The following is a 25,138-nucleotide window of genomic DNA, read 5'->3' on the forward strand; positions in this document are numbered from 1 at the left end:
TTGTTTTTAATTTTGACACAAACTCCAAAATGTGGACTTTTTATTTTTGAGGTATTTTTCAAGTTTGTTATGTATTGCTTTTAAATGAGTTGAGTTGTCTTATTTTAATTAATTAATCTATTTACTTTCATCAAGTTTCTTTAGAAAAAAATTTTGTATTTTAGAAAGGCTTAAAAATCTCAACTAGCTCCGATTGGTATTTGAACCATTAAGCTTATTAGTGGCTTGAAATCAGATTTGTTCGTAGACTGTTGTAATCAGATCACTTAGATGTGCAATTTCCTTGATTTGATCTTTATTTTACAGAACTCACTTAGAATAAATTATTTAAGTAAATGGAAAAGATTGTTCCCACAAAAGAACCACAGTACCTGAAGGCAATCACTCATCAAGAAAATAGCTTCAATGATTTTTTTTTCATATTTTACTTCCTAGAAACCATTTCTATCGCCTGAATGCAGTATCAAATCTATAATTTGTTATTAAGTTTATTGGTGTAATCTATACGAAATCAGATACCGACGGCATATGCAAGTGCTACATTAGGTTGCTCTATGTCACATCTTTCATTGATTATTTGATGAAAGTGTTTGATTTAAAATAAGAAAAATACTTCTTATAATGGTATAACTGCTACAGTTTCTGTTTACTGATGTCATTTTGTAGCTCATTGAAATCTTCTCCTGGAGTTGGTTAAGGTAAAACAATCTGATGAAATCATTTATTAAAACATAGTTCTTCTGTGATATTACTCTAGCTGTCTTTCAGACAGCTATATCTTGAGAAGTAGTGGAACTATCATGTTATAAGAAGTGTCATTATGGGTTTTTATTAACCTTCAAAGCAGTTAATGTTTACTTCATCAGTAGTAAATAAAATCTGAAAATACTTATCATTGTCTATTTGTATAACATATCTAAAAGAGCAGTGCTTTCAAGTTATGAACCATTATGTATCATCGTATAAGATGATATACTATATGTCATCATAGAAAGTTAAAAATTTCTGTCTGCTTATAGATCTTGATAGTAGTTGGAATACCCAGAAATGAAGCTATATTTTACTGACAGTATGAGTAGTCCATTAAGTAAGGTTATGTACTAGTTGTTTTTGTACACAATTGCATTTTAACTGCAGATAATAACACTATTAAACTTAAAGAGATACATTCCAGATATTTGAAAGTATAGATATGTTCCACGTGAATTACAAGATACAAAGGGTTATTTGGAATTGTTCTTAATGTTTCTGTTAATAAAATCAAAATCCTTAATTACAGTAAGATCATATTTGTGGAAAGTAAGCCTTTAATATAGTGAGTAGAGTACATCATTTACATTTCTTCAAATAAGAATCTGGTGTCCACCACAGTGCAATTAATTGTGTAATTGTTCACATTGGATTTATGTGTTAGTTTTAATTAATTTGATTTGTAATATTTATTTTAAGAAGTAGAATTGAAATAAATTTCAATAATGACTAGTATTGGTTGTTATACCTATGTGCAGTATAACATGTATTAAAACCACATAGTTTGCTTTTGTTTCTAAGTATCTTTAGTATTTATAGTTTACATAAAAAAAATTAAAACTTGAAGTTCATTATGTTAAATTTATGGTTTTTATAAGCTCTTTTTAAAAAATAGATCTTTATTTTTTTTCAAATCATCAAAAGAAACTACTGAGAATTGTAGGCGTATTCAAACATTTTTAATAAAAAGGCCATTTTCACTTTAATTTTGCATTAAATAGCACAAAAATAATTTTGTTAATATTTGTAAAGTTTTAATATGTAATATGTTATTGTTCCTCAACAAATAACATAGATTTTTAAAACATAAATTTGTTTTAGCATTATAAAGAAATAATCTACTACTTCAAGGGATAATGTGGAATGTATATTGTTACTAGTTTTTTCCTTCACTCTTTTTTTCAGTCGTTTGGGTTTTAAACATCCCACAGCTATCCAAGCCCAAGGTTGGCCAATTGCTTTAAGTGGAAAAGACATGGTTGGAATTGCATCAACAGGATCTGGGAAAACATTAGCTGTATGTATTAATTTTATTTATTGAAATGTATGTTCATTCTTAGAACAATCTTAAGAATCATAAGATAAATTCTTCACAGAATAGTGTGCTAACAGACCATGTACATAGATCACCTTATCAGTAGCACAGTTCAGTCCTTAAGTAGTGTTGTTTCTTAGCCATGTTACAAACATTAATTTTTTTGCAGCTGATAAAAAAAAAGGACTAAATGTTACGTAGTTGAAACAGTTAAAATTTATGTAATAAATAAGTTATTGATGACAGAAAACCATACAGTGATTAGACACTTTAGATGTTGAAGATATCTTTATATATCACTTAGAATGTGCTGTGGAAGGAATTAATTAGCATGAGATCATTGTTTATTAAAATTGTTTTTGTATCCAGGTTAATTTACTGGGTGTGGTATGACAGAGTTATTTTCATTGTGTGTTTATTGTATTTTTAATTTTGTTCATTTGTAAGTTTGCATGATTTGTAATGTATGATGTTATTCATATATTTTTTATACCGAATAGATTGGAAATCATAAATGAGCAATTTTTACTTTACTTTGTGTAAGGTTGTGTTTCATATTTGCCATTTGTTAAGTTGAAATATAAATGCCTGAATTATATTGCTTTTATTTATTAGGTTCAGAATTCTTTAAATACAAAATTTTCTGCTTTCCTATTTTGTATAGCTGCTATATAGTTAATACATAAGGGGAAATATATGAGGGTAAATCAGATATAAACAGGATTATTTTTTTTTTTAAATTAATTTATTGAAAAATAAAAGGTAAATATAATTTATTTTTCTATATAGTTTCCTGCTTTAGAAATACATTTCCCAGCGAGAAGGAAGGTTTTTCATCGCAGCATCATAGAATGAAGCTGGTTGCGTCAGGAATCAATTACACACGAATCCCTCCATGCCCTCATCATATTCATATCATTGACCCCTATAGCTTCTTTAAGCGGCCCAAAAAAAATGAAAATTGCAGGGCAATAATAGGTCTGGGCTTTAGGGAGGATGATCAAGTTGAGTCTAGTGCATTTCTTCTAATTTTGAGACCGTTAAGAGCTGCAGTATGGGCCCTGGCGTTGTTGTGGACAAGCATGGCCTCTCGAAGCAGTTGGTCTCATCTATTGCGGCGATATGCAGTCCTTACCTCATTCAACATCTCGCAGTCGTAAGCAGCATTGATTATTTGTCACTCGTGCAAAAAATCAATGAGCAAAATGCTTTCCCAGTCGAAAAAAAACAGTTAAAAGAACTTGTCAGTTGACAGTCTAGTCTTATCATTCACTGGGGCTGCCTCCCCTTTTCTCCACCACTTCATACTGGCTTGTTTCAACTGGGGAGTGTAGTGGTGACCCACGTTCTATCACAGGTGATGATCTGACTCAAAATGCGTCACCTATCGCAAACCTTGCTGTAAGCCTCTGACAGACCTCCAAACACCTCAACGTCTGATCTGCAGTCAAAAGGCGAGGGACCCATCTGGCACATACTTTTTGGAACTGTAGGCTGTTTGTGATTATCACTTGACAGCACCTATAACTTGTTTCGACCTGTTCTGCAATTTTGGATACTCTCACCTATTGATCATCTTCAAGAATGTCTCGAACCACATGAAAGTTTCCATCTATAATGCTGGTCCGAAGACAGCGATCGTGTTCCTGTTTTTTCACTTGTTCTCATCCTTCCTTGAACTCTTTATGCCAGGCAAACACATGAGTCCTTGACAATATTTGGTCCCCAAACTGTGCAGTCAGTCTCCGAAAAATTTCCATCGCTTGAACTCCTTCACGAGCAAGAAATCTTATAATTAAGCGTGCACAGTGGAGGGGTCACCTGTTGCTCCAACATTGTGAGCAATACTGACAAATTGGTTGTGAGTGTGGAATGGCCGGCTCTCCCCACCCAAGCATACTAGGAGCACAAGCTCCTGCCAACCATAGACGCTCAGGAACAAAAATCCCTTTATATTTGATTTACCCTTGTATTATGATGCACAAAACACCAATGAAGCTACTAGAAAACTGAAATACAGAAGTTTTTGAAGTAACAAATATCATTCACTATGATCCTGACAGGTGAGAGGAGAACTGCCTGAAATTGATTGTCAACATCTATTTTGCCCAAGGTATATCATTGATGAATTTTTGCAAGAGGGGAAGGTTGCACTTTATCTTTGTGAATTAAACTTGATAGAATGTTTCTGGGGTTCAATGAAAAGTGCTATTGTTAAAAAAAATGTAGAACAAAACATAAAAGATATTCTAAAAACAACAACTAAATGGTTTGAAAAACAGATGAGTTTAGTGTAACAATCGCTTTTAAATTTAAAAATGTCATAATAAAGTAAAAATAACTGATCTTTTCACCAGCATTAAAAAACCTTTCTCATTGTATTGAAAGACTGTAAACATTGTGAACATAAATATGTAGTTAAATGTAGTTGTTGAATTCAATGTATGAAGGTAGTACAAAACCCTTATGAGTGGTAATCAGTAGCTATTTACTGATTACTATTTAAATATTGATTTATCATATCCAAACCTGAATAAGTCAGTATTGTGATTGACATGCATCAATCACAGGTGGAGGAATCCTTTTACAAGACACCTAGGCGGTGTCGGGGTCTCTAACAGGTTCAAAATGTTATTAAGTATGTATGTGTGCGCCTGCCCACTAGTAACTAAACCTCCACCCCTGGCTACCCCCCTCCTGGTACTGCTAATGAAGCATTTCATCAGGAGGGGGGTAATATTCCCTCACACACAACCATACACCAATCATGCACAGAATCATAGAGAATCACATGTATCTCACATACAACACCACTCAACAATCACATCAGATAGAACGTCACACACATCAAGCAGACATGTCATTTACACTACTTACTGGAGGCTGCCATTGAGTACATGGACGAAGTGCCCCGAGCCTCGTCGCACCCAGGCGATCTCCATATGCACGGGGAACCCCCTAAGTGATCAACCAAGAGGCTGTCTGCTCTGTACCCTTCGATGCCTCATTCTCAAGTGAGACTCCTGCCTGGCTCGTATAGTTCTTCCATGACCTTGCTTGTGGATCCAGACACTGCCTTCCAGTTACTCTCAGATTCCAAAAGTACTGCCTGGACCACTTCAGTTGTAAATGTAATTTCTCTGTTAATGTTACTCAGCAGTTCCCCTCTTGCAACCTCAAATCTGGGGCAGGAGAAATACACATACAAAGGAGTCTTGTCACAAGCTGGGCAAGATTCAGAGTTATCCAACCCAAATTTAGATAGGACCTGAATCCCCCATGGCCTGCCAGGAACTGAGATCAAGCAAGCTGTGGGGTCGATCACACCAACTCCTGATGTCCCGCACCAAATGGTGCGTCCTCCATCCCTTATTGTACACTTTAATCCACATCCAGTGACACCCCACAAGTAAATGAGGTAAAATGTATTCTCTCAGAAAACCAATAAAAAATTTGTGGTGGTGGAAAAATTGGGGAGTTCTGATTGGACTCCCATATCCGGAAGGGTTTGGTTGGAAGAAAGGATGAAAAAGTTATGGGGAAAAGGAGTTCCCACTGATAATCTAGCCAATGACTTGGCTAAGAAAATATTCTCTCACCTGAAATTTTTGAAAGTCTCACCAAGTTGTTGTTTACAAGTTAGTAGAACTTGTATAAACTTGCATATCCAACAGCTACACAAATATTATCCTTATTTCCAATGGCAATAAGGTCGATCCAGAAAAATTCTTAAAAAATGAGTCCGTAATCCTTAATCATAAAAAGGACTGCAACACTACCAATAATATTCCGTTCAACAGTTTCAATCCTACAATAAGAACTCCAAAAAACACAGAACAGTACAACAATATATCCACACAGCAGCAGTTCACTAACTCCACTCCTGATCTAAGCACTATGCTAATCAAATCCTGTTGCAGTGTTAATTTGGTTTTGCAATATCTATTGTATAAAACATTATTCTGCTCCACAATACTTAAGATTTTTCAGTTCTTAAAAAGTTTGAGTTATTTAGTCAAGTAAATCATGGTTTATAAAGAAAGTCTTAAGTTTTTTGTTTTTTTTCCAGTATACTTTACCAGCAATAGTACATATTAATAATCAATCAAGACTGCAGCGTGGGGATGGTCCCATTGCTTTGATTCTTTCTCCTACTAGAGAGTTAGCTCAGCAGATACAACAGGTTGCTAATGATGTTGGAGAGTCATCTGATATTAGAAATACATGTGTATTTGGAGGTGCTCCTAAATCTGGACAGGTTATTGTTTTTTTTTAATTTAAAGTTCATATTCTGGTAGTATACTTATTTTAGTAAAAGCGAGCTTTATTTCATTGTATTAGTGTGTACATCAGTATAGTAATGAAACTACTGAAAAAGAAGTCCTTTTTATTACAGGTAAGATTTTTTTTATTTATAACTAGCTGACCCAATGCTAATACTAGTATTGCTTACTAGTAGCAATGCTTTGCTACTGCTAGATTTGAGTATATATAGATTAAATTAACACAATTGAAAGTTTGATAAAACATTAAAAACTGAACATAACAGAACTTCACAAAACTTAACCTTTTACTTTTACCCTATTTCTATGTTTCCTATTTGGTTTCCAATTTCCTGTATTCACTTTCCCCATTCCCCCTCTCTATGACCCCTTCACCCTCACACTTTTCTCTTTCCCCTGTTCCCTTTTTCCAATTTTCCTGCACATAAATCAGTCCAGTAGTTTTTTAGTCTACAACAGACATACATGCGAACATTGTTTTATATATATATATATAGAAGAAGAAAGTGTGTATGTTTGTTTCATAAATATCTTCACACCGGCGCCACCTAGCAGGTATAGTTTTTGCAAAAAAATTTTTTTTTCACGTAACTAATATATATTCTGAATATGAGCCAAATCGAACCATAAATGCAATTTTTCCAAATATCTCAACCTCAGCACCATCTAGCAGGTTCATTTTTTTGCAGAGGTACTTTTTCCATGTAACATATTCTGAATATGAACCAAATCGGACTATATATACAATTTTTCGAAATATCTCAACCCTAGCGCTATCTAGCAGGTTCAAACTAATTCAGAAACCTTTGCTGGTGTGCCCACAACTGCCAAAGTTTCATTGCAATCTGATGAATGGCATAGGAACACATATGAGACAAAGAAACAAACATTCATTTATATTTATAGATTGATAAAGCTCAACATTTAACTTCCCAGTCTTGTCTTTAAAAGAAAACCCTAGGATTTTCTTGTAGCCATCCTTGCATGTTTCATGCTAATATTCTCAATAATGATCTCTGAAGTGATGCTCCAGTATATTGTCAAGTAAAATATTGGCTCATCTCTAAATTATCAATGTTTTTATTTTCTGTCTTGCTCACTATTCTCTGCTGAACTCGTGTAATGTTATGTTGTCATATTGCTACAGTGTATATGAAGAAAGCTCTTAAAATTTGTACCGCTCTAAAAAATAAGCCTTAGATATTAAATTGTCTTTATATTTATCCAGTCTTTCTTGTTGTAATATTGTTATTTGTTAACCTCTGTGGTGGAGTGTTAGTGGCTCTGTCTTTCAGCTTGAAGGTTCTGGGTCCAGTTGAGTTTGGCATTTTATTACATGTTAAAAAAATCATAAATAATAATTGCTTTCAGACTTGTAGTTACTGGAAGGAGAATGAAGATTCTCCTTCCAAGAGAAGAGAGAAAACTCTTTCTCTTCTGGCTTCTAGGATAGTTAGTTAGTCATGAGTGATAACAAAGGTCAATTCTCACAGTTGACCACAACCGTGCCATTCAAGAGCTTATCGAAGGTGATTGCTGTTTCACTGTTGGAAGAAATCACGTCAGAAGTGGGTATCAGCTATGGAATGCTCAATCCATTTTTACTGATCATCATGGCTGTAGAAAAATTATTATTGCTCAATAGGTTCCAAGGTTGTTGATCAAAAATAGGTCAGGTTGGAGATTTGTGAGAGACTTCTGGATCAATTTTGGCAAGAAGGGGATGATTTTTTGAGAAACATCGTGACGTGATGAGACATGGGTCCATCATTACACTTTGGAGTCAAAAATGGCGAGTAAGGAGTGGCAATAGAAGGATGAGGGCTGCCCAATTAAGGCAAAAACCCATCTATCAGCCGGAAAAGTTCTTGCAACAATTTATTTTGACTCTAATGGAGTTTTACTTGTTGATTTCCTGCTCAATCAATGAACAGTGAATGCTGCTTACTACAGCTGCTACAGTCAACAAAAGCCGCCTACCAAAACAAAAGAAGGGTATGCCCATTAGTGATGCTATCCTTCTCCATGACAATGCCAGGCCACACACCACGATTTTAACAGGGAATAGATTGGAAAAATCTGCACTGGGAAACCCTCGACCTCCCTCCCTTTAATCAGATTTGTCCCCTTGTGACTATTTTTTTTTTGTGCTCTTGAAAGAATCACTTGGAGGGCAACGATTTGAAAACACTGAAGATGTCAAGGAGCATGTGCACAATTGGTTAACTACTCATCCTCAAACTTTTTATGAACAAGGAATATTGAAGCTTTCAAATCATTGGAATTTTGTGTATTATTAATCAGTAATTATTAAAGAAAAAAATACTGTTTATATTTGATTCACCCTCGTAATAAACACTACATGTCATGTTTTAAATTTTTTAGGTCCGAGATTTGGATAGAGGAGTAGAGATAATAATTGCCACTCCTGGACGTTTGATTGATTTTCTGGAGAGTGGCCGAACAAACCTTAAACGTTGTACCTATTTAGTGTTAGATGAAGCAGATAGAATGTTGGATATGGGCTTTGAACCTCAGATAAGAAAAATAATTGAACAGATCAGAGTAAGTATGATTATTAATATTTTTGAAATATTAATGTGTAATCTCTATTCTGGTAAAATTTTTTTAGTGATCCATTTCTGGATTATATATTACAGTGAAACCTGTTCAAAATGGAAAAAATTTATTAACATAATGTGAGAAAAAACCTTGGTCTTGCCGATTTACCAATAACTGGCAATTTTAGAAGTTCCCCAGCCATGTTTGCACAAAGAAGAACAGTAGGCATTTTTTTGACATCTTTCCACAGATACATTTTTCTCCTTTTAACTAGTGTTTTAGCCAACAAAATTTCAAGCCATCCATAAGAAGCTTTAAAATCAGGGTTGTTTAACTTTTTAGCTAACAGTAAAGCTTGGCTTTATAAAATAGGGCCATAAATTGGCAAATGTTTAGATCTGCTAACAACCTATACCCACAAAAGTTATTTATTTCTTCATATCCAGTAGTTTTCTGCTGTGTTTTTGCAGGACATTTTGGTGAATTTTAAAACAAAAACAAATTTATAAAATTAAGATAAACCAATATGTTTATACAATAAGGTATAATAATAAGATACAGACACAATACACAAGAATACAATAAAGCACAAACACATTACTTTTTTACAAAGTAAAAAAAACTAACACGAACATTGGGTAACTCAACATACATGACTAGTTTACGAGCAAGTAAACCCGACTGCAGTACTGACAGAAAAGAAGCATAGACAAATTGTCTCACAGTAAACAGTGACATTATTCTGGAATTTGTATGTCATCACTATAACTGTTCTCTGTTTGGATGTTTAACCACCAATTCACATACTTCTGTCATAGCTTCCTATTGTCATTTTTATTCACTTTCTAAAAATTCTGATAAAATCAATTTTCCTTCTTTAATATCCATATTTCATAAAGTATATTTTTCATATTATTCAGAATGTTTAACTTTCCGTTTCTGCATTGTAGAGGTTCCGTATTGTATAGGATGATTTACAATGATTTTTTAATTTTAATGGGAACATTATTTTCCTAAATGGGAAGGTTTCTTTTTTGTTCAGGGTCTGTTTCATTGTATATAATAAATAAGCAAAAAATTATATTCGCTGTAATATTCCAGTGTTTCAAGAATTTTTTTTCACGTATGCACTAACTAGCAGGAGTTAATTTAATAGCCAGTTAGAACTTATATATAATTCAGACCAAGGTACTTGCTTACCATTTGAAAAATTGGAGTCTATATTTATTTGATCAGCCAGCTTATTTTAAAGGCCGTGAACAACCAACTGTTCTTTTTACGGAGAAAATTTATACTGTATACCCAGCTTTATTTTATGTTCAGGAAATTTTACATTTTCTTAAAGAATTATTTTGTTTTTGTTAAAAAAATAAAAATAATGTAATTGTTGGAATTTTGCAGCCTGACAGACAGGTACTAATGTGGTCAGCAACTTGGCCGAAGGAAGTAAGAAATTTAGCTGAAGAATTTCTTAAGGATTATATTCAGATAAATATTGGATCATTGCAGTTATCAGCAAATCATAATATCCTTCAGATTGTAGATGTCTGTAGTGATTATGAAAAAGAGCATAAGTAAGTAGTATTTTTTTTTTCTGAAAACTAAATGTCAGTTAATATTTTCTTTAATGTTTGTGCATCAAATTTGTATAAAGGATTTGTATGTAAGGCACTTATGATCATTGATAAAGATTTTTTTCTTGCTTATTGAGTTCTTTGTCAGGGTTTTTATAGTGGATGTGTGAAATATATTTTGCTCAAAGAATGTCTTACCATATTTAATTTCAACTTTAATGACTTAAGAGCCATAAAAATAAAAATAAAATCGATTGCAGTTCATAGGCTAGGAAATGTACATTCCCACTCCAGCCTATCCGTCTAAATGCAAATTTTTCATTCAGTGCTTGACAAACAGTTATATTAACCTATGAAGGTGATCAATCTTGTTGAAAGTGTTACTTGCATTTTCAAGAACATCATCATAGTGTGTTTATTAATAATTGAGGAAAGCATAGGTATCTTAGATATCAAGATAATATTTACATTGTAATTTGTAATTTTTTAATAAAGTATGTTGCTTTACAAAAAAAAAAATTACCTTTCAGGTAGGACCTAGTCTTTGATTTATCTAGATTCGCCATTAGTTGAAAGTTTGTTTTTTGTGTTCTTTTTAATGTATATTTTAATAATTTTTCAAAATTATTTAATCACATTTTTTATTAAATTAAAATAGTATCAATGTATAATACTATTACACACAAAATATTATAAACAATTACACTAGAAGTTCTATGATTTATTTTAAAATGTATTCAGTTAACACCAAATATAAAATCACAGATAATGTTTGTAACATTGGAATATTAACTTCATATAATTTTATTAGATACATCTTACATGTTCCAAAGTTTTGTTGATGTATTATACTAAAATGCAGAAATAAAATAGTGAATGTCATGAAATCAAGAAAGGAAACCTGTTGCTTAAAATTAGAAAGTAATTCGTGAAGTTTAAAATATGTCTTCCAGGTCCAAAGTTAAATCACAGCAAACATTAATTTGAAATGTGCCATTCTATTTTTCATAAATTAATTTTTTTATTTCTTAATGTATATGAATTTTTATGTATCTTGGCATAACACATTTATATGAAAAATAACTTGCCTCTACAAAATCCATTATTTAAATTCTTGTTTCATTTATATCTAATCAGATTAATAAACCCATAATGATTTTTATCTATGTTGTAATCTTGCAAAATTTTATGTAAAGCCTCTTTAAGTAGAGGTTTTTATTTTTCACTCATAATAATTTCTCAACATTGCAGTTAATTCAGTTCATAACAATTTTTAATACATTATGCATCTTGCATATAAAATCATTTTTAAATACGTAATGAATGAGACACTGTACTATTCAGTATTTCTCAAAGACAGTTTTTTTCCTTTCTAAAAAATAAACCCACTAAAAGAAAAATTAATAAGTTTTGAAGATACTCAAGGTTCAGTATGTATTTATCTGAAAATTTATATTGAGAAACATTTAAGTGATGTCAAATAATTTCTATTGTAGTAAAGCCATGAATGTTAATTATTTTTGTATATGAAATAATTTTTTGTTTTACTTACTTTATAATGTTTTATGATTTGTCTTATTTTTTCTAATAGGTTAAGCTCATTGTTAAAAGAAATAATGGCTGAAAAGGAAAATAAAACTATTGTATTTATTGAAACTAAGAAAAGAGTTGATGAAGTCACAAAGAGAATAAAGAGGGATGGGTATGTAATGAAGAATTAAAAATATTATAATATTACTTTTAATGACATTAATTTTTGTTATCACTATCTTAAATAGCAAGAGTGGTGTGTGTTATTAATATTCAGTATTAATAAATGAACCAGCAAATATAATAGTAATTGAGTCTTAAGTTTTTTTATTATAATTTGAATATTCAAGGTGTGTTCAAAAAGTAAAGAATTTTTGTTTTTTGGAAAGAATTTTATTTATTCGTCTATATTATCCCCTTCAAAATAGTTCCCATTAGATATTATACACTTATGCCAACGCTTTTTCCAATCCCCGAAACACTTATGGAACTCGATCTTTGGAATAGTTTTTAGCTCTTTCAGCAATTCGTTTTTAATCTCATCTGTGCTTGTAAAACAACGGCCCTTTTAAAGGTTCTCTTTATTTTTGGAATAGAAAAAAGTCACACATGGCCATGTCTGGCGAATATGGCGTCTGGGGTACCATTACAGTGTTGTTTTTGGCTAAAAATTGACAAACAAGCAATGAAGTGTGAGCAAGCACATTATCGTGGTGCAAAAGCCATGAATTGTTTTGCCACAAATCCGGGCGTTTTTTTGTGATTGCTTCACGCAAATGGCATTGAAATTGTAGATAGTACTGCTTATCTATTGTTTGACCTTGTGGCAAGAACTCATGATGCACTATGTTGTTAAAATCGAAGAACACGGTGAGCATAACCTTCACATTCAACTATACTTGTCAACTTTTTTTTGGTCTTTGTGATCCAGAATGCCTCCACTGGGACGATTGAGCCTTAGTCAACATCATGTCCGTTAATCCATGTCTCATCACCTGTTATAACACGTTTCAGTAGTTCTGCATCGTTGTTAACTTCATGACTCCTGAGCAACTTCCAGTTGCCGCTGTTTTTGTTCGAAATTCAACAATTTTGGAATAAATTTTGCTGTCACATTTCTTACCCAAAACATCAAAAACATTTCATGGCATGAGCCAGTTGATAGCCCAACATCATCAGCGGCTTTTCTGATTATGATTCGATGATCATTCATAATCATTTCTTTCACTTTTTCCATGTTTTCATCAGTTGTTGCTGGGGCATCCGGGGCACTTGTCATCTTCAACGCCTTCATGACCTTCTTGGAAACACTTATACCACTTGTAAACCCTTGCTTTACTCATAGCAGACTCAACAAAAGCAATATTTAACATTTTTAAAACATTGCTACACTTTATTCCATTCTTATAGCAAAATTTAATACAAATTCTCTGATCCATTATTTATACAAATAAAAAAATCATCTATCGTACCAAAGCACATGTTATCCTTTTGAAAACTGACAACAGACTAAACATCCAATATGACTAAAAATTTACGGATACTTTTCAGACATGTTTACCAATACAACAAATAAATCCCGAGAATCAGACTAATATAACCCACAAAATTTTTAAATTCTCTTTACTTTTTGAACACACCTTGTACACATTGCTTATATGAATAATAATGGAATTATAAAATACAATATAGTTAAAAGTACATTTTATGTTCAAATCATTTTAATCTATATATATATATATATTTTATGTACAATTAATTCTTTAACATAATGACCACTGTGCTAATAACATTTAATATTAACAAAAATATAAACCCCAAAACACAATAAATAGATAAGTTAATTTGATTGACTTGAAATATGAAATTTTAAATATTACACCATTCCAGTACTGAACAGCAGAATTTGCATCTTATACATGATTAATTTTCAAAAAAAATTCAAATTAACAAGTGTAAATAAATGTTTTATAATATAATTATAGAATTTAATAATGACTGAAAATGCATAATCTCATGAAAATTGATTCTCTGAATTAATACGGTAAGTTTAACTTATCTATTTACTGTGTTTTGGTGGTTTATATCTCATTTAATATGTATAATATAATTTTTTTCTATAAATTAAGAATATCTTATCAAATACAGTTTGGTAAAGTTCAGGACATTTATAAAAAAAAAGTAATACTTTTGTAGAATACTCCATCATCAGCATGTTTTTAGGATTATACACAGAATGCTGTTGTATATAAATGTTCAAGGTTATAAGACAAGTTCTACCTTGGTGTACGCTTGAATTAACCCACCTACATATAGTTCATCAAAGATTTCTTGTTTAAAATGTAGAACAGACAGGAGAATCCTGACATCTTAGTTAAATTTAATTTTCGACAATTTTTATTTATACTTATCACTTGTTTCAAGGTTGTGATAGCAGGAGCATGCTCCTCAACTCAATGTACAATTATGATTGTAAATACTTGTGATTGCAAATATGTGTTTGTTTTTATTTAAACAAACACAAGAATGAATTAGGTGTAAAATTAAATTATAATAATGTTCTTATCCGTAAGAAAAAATATTTAACAGAATTTTTTAATATTTTTTTGATATTGTATAAATTGTAAAAATGACATATTAAGTTAAATTGGCTACTGATAATTAAATGGTGAAAGGAATTTAAAAATTAGCTTGAAATAATGAAAAACAGAATTACTCATTTATTAATAAATCTCTTTATTTTAAAATATTTATTGTAAAAGTAAAAGCATATTTAAACTAAGAATTCAAGACTATGTCAGTTGTCTTAAGTATATCATTATTTGTAGTGCAGGTAGAACAATAAATACAATCTTATTTTATTATTATTACAATGACCCAAAAATAATTATTTATGTTTGAATTAAAAAAAAGTATACATTCAATCAATCAATCATTAAGAAATCAGTTAACCTAAACAAACCTAAGGTCAGTAAACCTAAACAAAAAAAAAATAATCACTCTTTGTCATTACTCTTTTGTATTGATGATTAATCCATTTTTATTAATAAATGAGCAAATTAATATTATTTTATAATTATAAAAAAAATCACAGTTAAAAATGTTGACTTAGTTATTATTTTTATACAGTTAATTTTATTTATTATTAAAAATTACCATAATACATTTACATGTTTAATTTATTAAAATTAAAAACTGCAATAATAAAATTATTCTATTTCTAGTGTTATTTTTATTGTTATTATTCAATGAGATTCTAAAATTCTTTTGGTTTTTATTTAATTAATGCTAATAGCAAACAGCTATTCATTTATTTAATCAATATAATTTTTTTTTTACTCCTATGTAAAAACAATAGTTACAAAAATAATAGAGAGTGTACCCTCTTAAAATTAATTTATACTTACAATAGCTGCCACATAACGGTGAGGTTGAATGATCAGCATATACATCACTGCTATACTATTGTTCTCTGAAACAATGATTTGTATTTTACTGATGTAAATGTCTGCTGAGACATTTACGTCGGTGGCCTGGCTGATGATTGTGAGATGTAATCAGTTAGAGGGTCTGAAGACAACCTCTGGTAAAGCCCCTCAGGGTTCAGAATGGTGGGGGTGGTGTGGTGACTGGTAACGTCACAAGGTGGGTGTCTTCCCCCTACGGGGTTGGGATGTTCCCTGAAACATTGGCACACCATGGTTAGTCATCTCTTACTAGCATAAACATGATGCAACTTACATCAGGTAGTAGTTATCACCTCTCAAAGCTCACTGTTACTTGGTGGCGACTGTACAATTATTAGAATAATTTGACATCACTTGTAAAATTGAATTGTTTGATCACGAATGGTTGTCTGTTTCAAAAAATATAACTTGTGTATTATATTTAATATGTATAATGCTGTTTTATGCGACTAAAAAGTGTTTAAAAAGAAGTCTTTAAGAAAAATAAAAGAAAATGAAAAATTTAGAATATGATAATTGATCATGATCATTAGTGAATGTTAAAGAGAAAAATATAAAGTTGTTGAAGAAATTTAGCTCACAAATAAAGTCTGTCTTGATTAAGTTAAGATTTTTTTTGTTTTCAGTCATTAACTGGTTTGATGCAGCTCTCCAAGATTCCCTATCTAGTGCCAGTCATTTAATTTCAGTATACTTTACATTCTACATCCCTAGCAATTTGTTAAATTCTAAAAATTTTATTCCATTCTATGTTATCAAATGCCTTTTCTAAGTCTATAAATGCCATTGGTTTTTATTTCTTTAATCTTCCTTCTACTATTAATCTGAGTGCTAAAATTCATTCTCTTGTCCTATACTTTTCCTGAAACCAAATTGATCTAACATTTCTTCTACTCTCCTCTCAGTTCTTCTGTACAGAACTCTAGTTAAAATCTTTGATGCAGAATAGTTAAGCTAATTGTTCTGTATTGTATACATTTATCTACTCATGTTTTCTTGATATTATAACAATAACACACATTTTGAAGTCTGATGGAACTTCCCTGTTTCATAAATATTACACACCAGTTTGTATAATCTATCTATCGCTTCCTCACCTGCACTGTGCAGTAATTCTGTCTATCCCAGGAGCCTTTCTCTCATTGAAATCCTTTAATGTTCTATTAAATTCAGATTTCAGTATTGTATCTCCCTTTTCATACTCTTCAACTTCCTCTATAACACCAGTTTCTAATTCATTTCTTACGTATAAATCTTCAATATATTCCACCCGCCTATCAGCCTATTGTTTCATATTATAAATCTATGTACAACTTTATTTAACACATTGTTAGATTTTAACTTAGGTACCACAAAATTCTCTTTAACTTTTCTGTATGCTCTGTCCATTTAACCAATGATCATTTCCCTGCTTCTGTATACTTTCCTTTAATCCACTTTTTTGCTAATTTACACTTCTGGTTTAATTGTAGAAGGTCCTTTTACCTTTTTCATCATTAGCATTCTTATACTTTCTATGTTCATACATCAGCTGAAATATATCCTTTGATATCCAAGGTTTTGTACTAGTTCTCTTTGTTTCGCCAAAGTTTGCTTCTGCTGATTTAAGAATTTCCTTTTTAACATTCTCTCATTCTTCTTATACATTTTCTACCTGTCTTTTACTTAAACCTCTTGCGATGTTCTCTCAAAAATCGTCTTTATCTCCTCTTCCTGAAGCTTCTGTAAATTCCACCAATTCATCCAGCACCTTATCAGGTTTTTAAACCCCAATCTACATTTCATTATCACTAAATTATGGTTGCTATCGATGTCTGCTCCTGGATATGCTTTACAGTCTATAAGTTAATTTCTAAATCTTTGCTTAACCATGATATAATCTATCTGATACCTTGCACTATCGCCTGGCTTCCTCCATGTGTATATTCTATTATGATTTTTAAACTGGGTGTTGGGAATTAATAAATTATACTTTGTGCAAAACTCAGTTAAGTCGGTCCCCTGTTACATTTCTTTTGTCCAGCCCGTATTCATCCACAGTGCCTTCCTTGCCTTTTCCGATACTCGCATTCCAATTTCCAACTATTATTAAATTTTCGTTGCCTTTTATGTGTTTAATTGCTTCGTCAGTTTCATCATATACACCGCCTCATCATCATCATCATCATGGGCACTTGTAGGCATATAGACGTTAACAATCATTGTTGGCTTATGTTTTGATTTTATCCTTATTACATTGATTCTATTGCAATGTTTTTTGAAATACTCTACTTTCTTCTCGTTCATTAGAAACCTAGTCCTGCCTGCTCTTTGTTTGACAGTGAGTTAAATATTTTAAAACCACCCGACCAAAAATCATTTTCCCCTTCCCACTAAACCTTGCTATTTCTTTTTAGCAGTGTGAATTCAGTTGCGAATAAAATTATTAGGAACTCTAGCAACCTACAAGTTCAGCTAACATATAAGTACTTTTGTAAAATAAATACCTTCAGAAAATGGCAATCAAAAGCTCCATCTCAAACACTGCAACCCATACTATGGCAGGGACTGAACTGGTGCATAGTAGGCTCTTCTTCACATCACCATCATCAGGCATTTTGCTTGATGAAAGTTACTACCGCTACCACCATCCATCCCTGTCCCAAACCTTCTCTTTTGTTTCCGCAATCAGTCACAATCATACCGAAGTATAGTGGTGCTGTTTTTTATATTTTTGCAGAATCAAATCTTTCTTTGACCAGTTAATTGCATGTTATTTTAATTTATTTACATATCTGCATCAGGTTGATCCATTTTGTTTTTAGGAAAAGCAATAAAATCTGTTTTATTATGATTTATGCTTAGTTCTTGTGGGGAAACGTGTAAAATACTTTTGATAAATCAAGAAAGGTTAATAGATTATAATTATCCAAATTTTCTGAAACGTAATTATGAACTTTATTACAGGATCCTCAGTATTATTTGTTTGGAATTGAACCATTTGCAATCAGTTATATCATTGTAGTTTATGTATTTCATTAAACAAATTTTTATTAACGTTTGTTATTTTAGCCAAGTTGCTTATTAGGCTAATCCTTTATATAGTTTTGAGGAGCAGGTTTTATTTATTTACTTATATAGTGATATAATTCGTGCTATTTTACCTTTTTCCCAGTTCTGGAAAATTGTTAATCAGAAATGTTTATTATAACACAAGTGATTTAGAGGTATCATTAACAATTTGCTTAATAGCATTATTACTTATATCGGTTCCAGGAATGGGGTGTTATTCTTTAAATTATGAATGATTCTCTTAACCTCACTGTGGCAGGTAGGATTAAAAAAAAAAATCAATCAGATTTCTAGGATGTAGTATTCAAGAGTAGAACTACTGTTTTAAAGGCCGGGTCTCTGAACATGACAACTCTTTCCATTAAAAAATACAGTCAACTTAATTTATGAGATTTAATTTTGATCATGTCATTTTTCCCCTAATGCATGCGACATCCTTGAGACAGTTTCAAAATCTGCAGCTGGTTACATATGCTTTTCAGTTCTACTCTCATAATAGTAGTTCTTAATGCTGCTGATTAATTCATTCAAAATTTCCAATAATTCATTTATTTTTATATTTTCTATTAAACATTCCTTTTTTTAATTAAATCTTTTAAACGTGTTATTTCAACAATTATCAACTTCATTGAGCCATTGGTGAATGTGTCTATGGTGGAATTTTTTTGGAGGCAAATTTGTCCATCGGGTATATCTGCTAAAGCAGCAGGGTTTCCATCTATTTCATTCTACTGTTCCTGTTCCAGGTGGGCTTTTAGTTCCTATCTACAGATTGTTATAACAGTGTGTGCCTGTCATATTATTATTGCTATTGCTGTTATTTCTGCTACTACTCTATGGTTACTGACTCTTGCATTGCTACCATGACTGTTATTATTACTTGTGTTAATAATTTTGCATTTCTTGTTTATCCCTACTATATGAAATGTCATGTGAAGTTGATCTGTAAGAGCAGTCCTAAATGTATTCTTGAGGATATGATTAGTAATTATTATTTCCATTAAATAAAACATGATCTAAACATATTTTTATTTTACTTGTTGAGCTATTTTTGTATTCTCTAAAGACCATGGTTACTTAACATGTTAATTTGAACACAAGTAGTTTGTCGTTCCATCTTAATATTAATTTCATCAGTAAGCAACAATTTTTTTCCCTACATGATTGATATTATCATCTAGACATCGACAAACACATTTATGTCAATGTTTGGTGATGTGTAGATGAAGATGACTATGATCAATTGCTTTTAGACAACTTAGTGGGATTTTTTTTTTTACTTGTATGAAGTAAAGGAAATATTGTGATAGCAAAAATTTCGGTTTTCAGATTTCAGCAGAAATATCCATTTTGACTAGTTTCAGCATGACGTCTGTATGTACGTATAGTTACCCAGCGAATCTACAAGATTGTTACATCAAATGCTGACATCTCATTACATTATTGTTTTCCAAAACATTATTTTTGCGTGTAATTATTATTTTATTTCATTTTTCAACTTGCAAACAATACATTTATATTGTATATTCAGTTCTTTCCACTTGAGTTGATTACATGTACAGTCCTATAAAAATTTATACATGCAGTTAGAAATGATGTCTTTCATCACGATTATATTTAGATCAGTCATTCGTAGTACACAATGTGTGTGTAAAGAAATAAACTTTAGTCCAGTTTATATCGTGTTCAGTGAAAGTATTTGAGTAGTGTTTTTGTGCGGTCATATTATTTTATAATTACTCATTGTTTTTTGCAAATTTTTTGTAATATATTATTTTTTATTTTGTTTTTGTTTGTGTGTTCTGGGGTTTGTTATGGCAGAATTTAAATTTGTAGGTAAGAAATAAAACTTAGTAGTCAAACGTGAAATTATTATTAATGTTTATGATTTTATGAAAAAGAAGCTCTAAAAGTAGGTAAATTAACTGACTACAAACATATAATTTGGTATTCAGAAGTGCGAAGAAAGAACTGCTGCTGCTTGTAGGATATCAAGAACACAAGTTCAAAAACTGAGAATTGAAAAAAAGACATGATTTGTTAATCACCATCCCAGTCGTGTTACAAAAAGTATAAACTACATTCAAAGCCTGTCAGTGGACTGGACAGTTTTGATTTAGGTATAGTTAAAAGAACAGTTAATGAATTTCATTCAAAGAAGAATGAATTACCTACTTTAAAAAAAAATAAGGCAAGAACTGCAGTCATCTATTGATTTTAAAGGCAATGAATCAATTTTGTTTATCATATATTATTATTAATAATAATAATAATATTTATTTGAAAGAGTTAGGTTTCAAATTGCATAAAACTGAAAATAACAGAAAACTTTTAATTGAGAAATCCAATATGAGGTGGAAGATAATTATATGTTTGCAGGCAATAGTTAAGTACAAAGTAATGCTACAATTGTTTATTTGGATGAAACGTACATTTTAAGTTCGCATTGTTTCACAAAGTCGTGGTCTGATAGTATTGTTGAGAGACTTCATGTGCCGATTAATAAAGGTAACTGTTTAATAGTAATTCGTACTGGACGAGAAATCGGTTTTATTCTGAACGCATTATTAACTTGGACTGGAATGCCACTTTAAAAAGTGGCGACTGCCATGACAACATGAATACAGACAATTTCATGAAATGGGCACGTGAAAAATTGATTCCAAATCTTCCACCAATGTCAGTAGTAGTTGTTGATAACGCCTCTTATCACAATATGTATTGATAGAGCACCAAATTCTAATTTTAGAAGAAAAGATATGACTGATTGGCTGGAGAAAACCCATATTCTGTATAGCTCAAAAATGCTGAAATCACAGTTATATGAATTGCATAAAACTAAAGTACAAAAATATCACTTGGATGAACTTTTGAAAAAACATGGAAATTATGTTCTTAGACTCCCATCGTACCACCCTGATTTGAATGCAATCTTGATGTTAGCTGTAGCTAACAGCTGACCCTTTTACAGGTCAGCTGTAAAAAGACATGTGGCAGGTCATAACACAACATTTTCTTTCACAAATGTTGAAAATTTAACTATGGATAAAATTAATCACATGAAGATGTCTAGAGACCCTATTGTGAAAAAGTAAAAAATATTAAAAAAGAGTATGAAACTGGGACCACTGATTAATGAAATGACAGAACGTTATATTATACATGTAGACTCTGATAGTGAAAGTGAAAATGAAAATGATAGTGATAGTGATTCGTTTAGCAAGGATGGTGAACTTGCTAGAAGTTTGAGTTAGATGCATGAAGAAAATACAAGTAAGCTTTTGCTTATTATTAAAAATTAATAATTTAATAGAAATAAAAGTTATAAAAAAATTAGTTACATATTGTTTATAATTTGTAAATGTCAATATGATAGTTATTGCCACCTACAATATGATAATAAGTAATACTTCGATTTGATATGCGGAGTTGATGTTTTCAGGCCGAGTAATAATATGCAGTCTGCTTGTGACATTAGAAGCTCATACATTGGCTGGGCCAAGTATATGTACATATGTGTCTCATAACTCAAAAACAATTAATTGTAGGATGTTGAAATTATGGATTTAGGACTGTGTAACATCTAATTGTGCACCTCCCCTTTTGACTGCAATTGACTGATCCAAAAGTGTCCAAAAAAGCCTAAAATCCAAAACATGTAGATTTTGGACTTTTTCTTAACTGCAGTAATAAGCTCTCATAAGCTTAAAGCAGTAATAAGCTTTTCAATTATATATCATAAGTGGTACTTATGCTCCTTGATTCCAGAGTTATAACCAAATAAAGTTTTAATTAATTAAATATTTGGATCTCATTCAAATTGGACTTCATCTCCCTTTTTTAACTTTTTTTTTTTAATTTAAATATATTTATTTATTAATAATTAATTAACTTCTGATTGTAAAAAAATTGTACAATAAATAATAATAGAAAAATTAAAAAATATTAGAAGATATTAATGAAATAAAATTTTATATACTTTTCATTTTAAAAAATGTTTATATGTAATTTAGTTGGCATACAAGAAAGACATGTGATGTACGCATCAAATTTTTTTTTTACTTTCCTGGCATAGTTCTAGAGCTATGGTGCAAGAAGGAAAGTTTGAGTCATATATAAGTAAAGTCATTTATAATCCAGTTATAAATAATGAACATTTGATCATGTTAAATAAATTTTATAATAATTTATTATTAACAATAATAATAAATCATAATAATTTATTATTAACGTGTGAAATGGAAAAGAACAGAACATTTTTTTAGATATTGAAATTGAAATAAACAATACTATAGAAACATCACTTTATAGAAAACCCACAAGAATAGCACTACAATACATGTAAATTCTAATCGCTCATGGTCGCATAAAATTAATACATATAAAAACGTAATTTTTAGAGCTATACATTACACAAGGAACAGTGAAAACAAACTAAAAAAGGAAATAGATGTAATAAAACAAATAGCAGTATTTAATGGTTTTGTTAGTAATAGCAAAGGTATATGAAAACCAGAGAATAAAGTACCACGATAGAAATTGCAACACAGATTATTAATAGTTTTTTCTTAGAATACAATTGTACAAATAAAATAATAGAAAAATAATAATTATGTTTATAATAAAAATAAATTTAAGAAAGTATGCTAACCATATTATAAAATATTTAAGGAATAATAATAATGTTGGAGAAAATTTAAGGGGAATGTATGAAATTAAATGTAATGAATGTAATAAAATTTATGTTGGTAAAACTAACAAATCTTTTAAAAAAAGATTTATGGAATACTACAATTCTTACAGAAACAGAAAGAGAGGTGTATCTAATATGGCTGATCACTTGTAATGTAAGCATAGTATTACTGATTATAAAAATAATTTAGAAATTTTGAAAATTTGCAAGTGATAAAAAATTAAATATACTTGAAAAATGTGAAATATAAGTATGAAATGATTAACCAACATACCGTTTTTGAAGATGATGTTTTAAGAAAAGACAACTGGTTTACGAACATAGTTGTGTGACGTTTTAAATTTACATCATTCCACTATGGCAGTAAAGTTGAGTTGTTACAAATTTTGTAATTGTTAGGGTTTATGTTTTCTTCATTTTTAAGTTTTTATTTCTTTTTTGTTTTTGTTATTTGTTGATGTAATTATAGAATTATGTACCAACTGATGATACGGGATCCCGCTTTAGTCGACTATTGGTATTAGGGTTTTTTTTTAGGTTTTTCTGTTAATGTGTTTGGTGGTTAAGTTGTTAAGTTTAATTGGCACAGTGGTCAGTATGTTGATGAATTATTGGAATTTTCAGATTTATATATAAAATTACATGGTCTAATAAATGATGAGACATTTTTTTTTGTCAGAATTTCTTAATATTGGTTCACCATAGCATATTGATATAAATCATCATGCAGTCATTCTAGTATTTGAAATAATACACATTCTTGCATTTCAACCAGATTTGGCTCATTCAGAGTAGCAATTGCTTAATATTTTTACTTTTATCAAGATGCAGATTTCATTTTTTTTTTATTTGTTGAAGATATTTTTATTTTCATGTGGAGTTACTTTGTGGGCCTATTTTAAATAAAATTAAATACTTTGAAAAAAATGTTTGCTAAAAAGGAAGAAAACCATTTAAACTAATTTCTTTATTATTTCCTAAATCTTGAATTTTTAAGTCTGTATGAAATTAAGAGTAAGAAGATTATTAGTTATTTGTTATCATTTTGGTTTAATTTCAAGAAGTAAAAATTTGAAGAATTCAAAGTAATTATTTACTTTTATTTTTCAGTTTGATTTTTTCTAGTAATTTTTATTTAAATTGATTATTTAAGTGGATCATGTCTATAGATTTTTTCCATTTTGTATAACTTGATTTGGATATTGCTCAATAGATAAAAATGAAACTTTTCTTTTCAAATTAGCATGTTCTAGTAATTATACAGAATATTTATTGGATTTTTTTTGTGTTTTTAGGTGGCCAGCTTCATGTATTCATGGTGATAAATCACAACCAGAACGTGAATATGTTTTACAAGGTTATTTTTATCCATATTATTATGTAGTGTTATTGTCATTATGTTATATATTACTATTATTAACTTAGTGATATAGACTGCAACACAAGATGGCCTGGACCAAGTTTTTTAAACTTAATTTTGAATTAAAGAAGTTATAATCAAGTAAATAAGATTTGTGTGGATGTATTGTTCTATTATATTCATTCTATAATAAATCAACCTTATATATTTATATGTCCTTGTTGTCATATGAACTATTTATCTTCGATTTAACTTCGTCATTTTGTTGAGTTTTTCTTTTTCCACAATAATGCACAATTTTCATTTTTAACAAATTTTTTGCAAGCACTTAAATGTTAGCAAACAGAGCACATCAATAGAAGCATATTAAAAGTAGTAAGAATTAGTAAATTTTGCGAACAAAATTTTCATTATAATGCTGATAGACAGCATTTCATATTAACTTATACTGTTTCTTTGATGTTCCTCTCTTTTAATATAGAACCATGATAATGTTCTTAATAATCCTATAACTTATTTTGACAAGTTAAAACATGTAATACATATAGTTTAG

General features: G+C 30.5%; 1 protein-coding gene across 2 annotated transcripts in view; it reads left to right on the plus strand.

Annotated features, from left to right (window-relative positions):
• Positions 1 to 25,138, plus strand: part of LOC142325939 (putative ATP-dependent RNA helicase DDX17) — a 75,875-nt gene that overhangs the window by 10,230 nt on the left and 40,507 nt on the right. For both annotated transcript variants that reach the window (XM_075367895.1, XM_075367896.1), the window contains exons 4-9: positions 1,936 to 2,047; positions 6,135 to 6,323; positions 8,734 to 8,913; positions 10,312 to 10,484; positions 12,076 to 12,186; positions 24,521 to 24,582. In XM_075367895.1, the coding sequence (XP_075224010.1) occupies positions 1,936 to 2,047; positions 6,135 to 6,323; positions 8,734 to 8,913; positions 10,312 to 10,484; positions 12,076 to 12,186; positions 24,521 to 24,582 (827 nt within the window). The remainder of the gene's footprint in view (positions 1 to 1,935; positions 2,048 to 6,134; positions 6,324 to 8,733; positions 8,914 to 10,311; positions 10,485 to 12,075; positions 12,187 to 24,520; positions 24,583 to 25,138) is intronic.

The sequence above is a fragment of the Lycorma delicatula genome, chromosome 6 (assembly GCF_047948215.1).
Source record: "Lycorma delicatula isolate Av1 chromosome 6, ASM4794821v1, whole genome shotgun sequence".
NCBI lineage: Eukaryota > Metazoa > Arthropoda > Insecta > Hemiptera > Fulgoridae > Lycorma > Lycorma delicatula.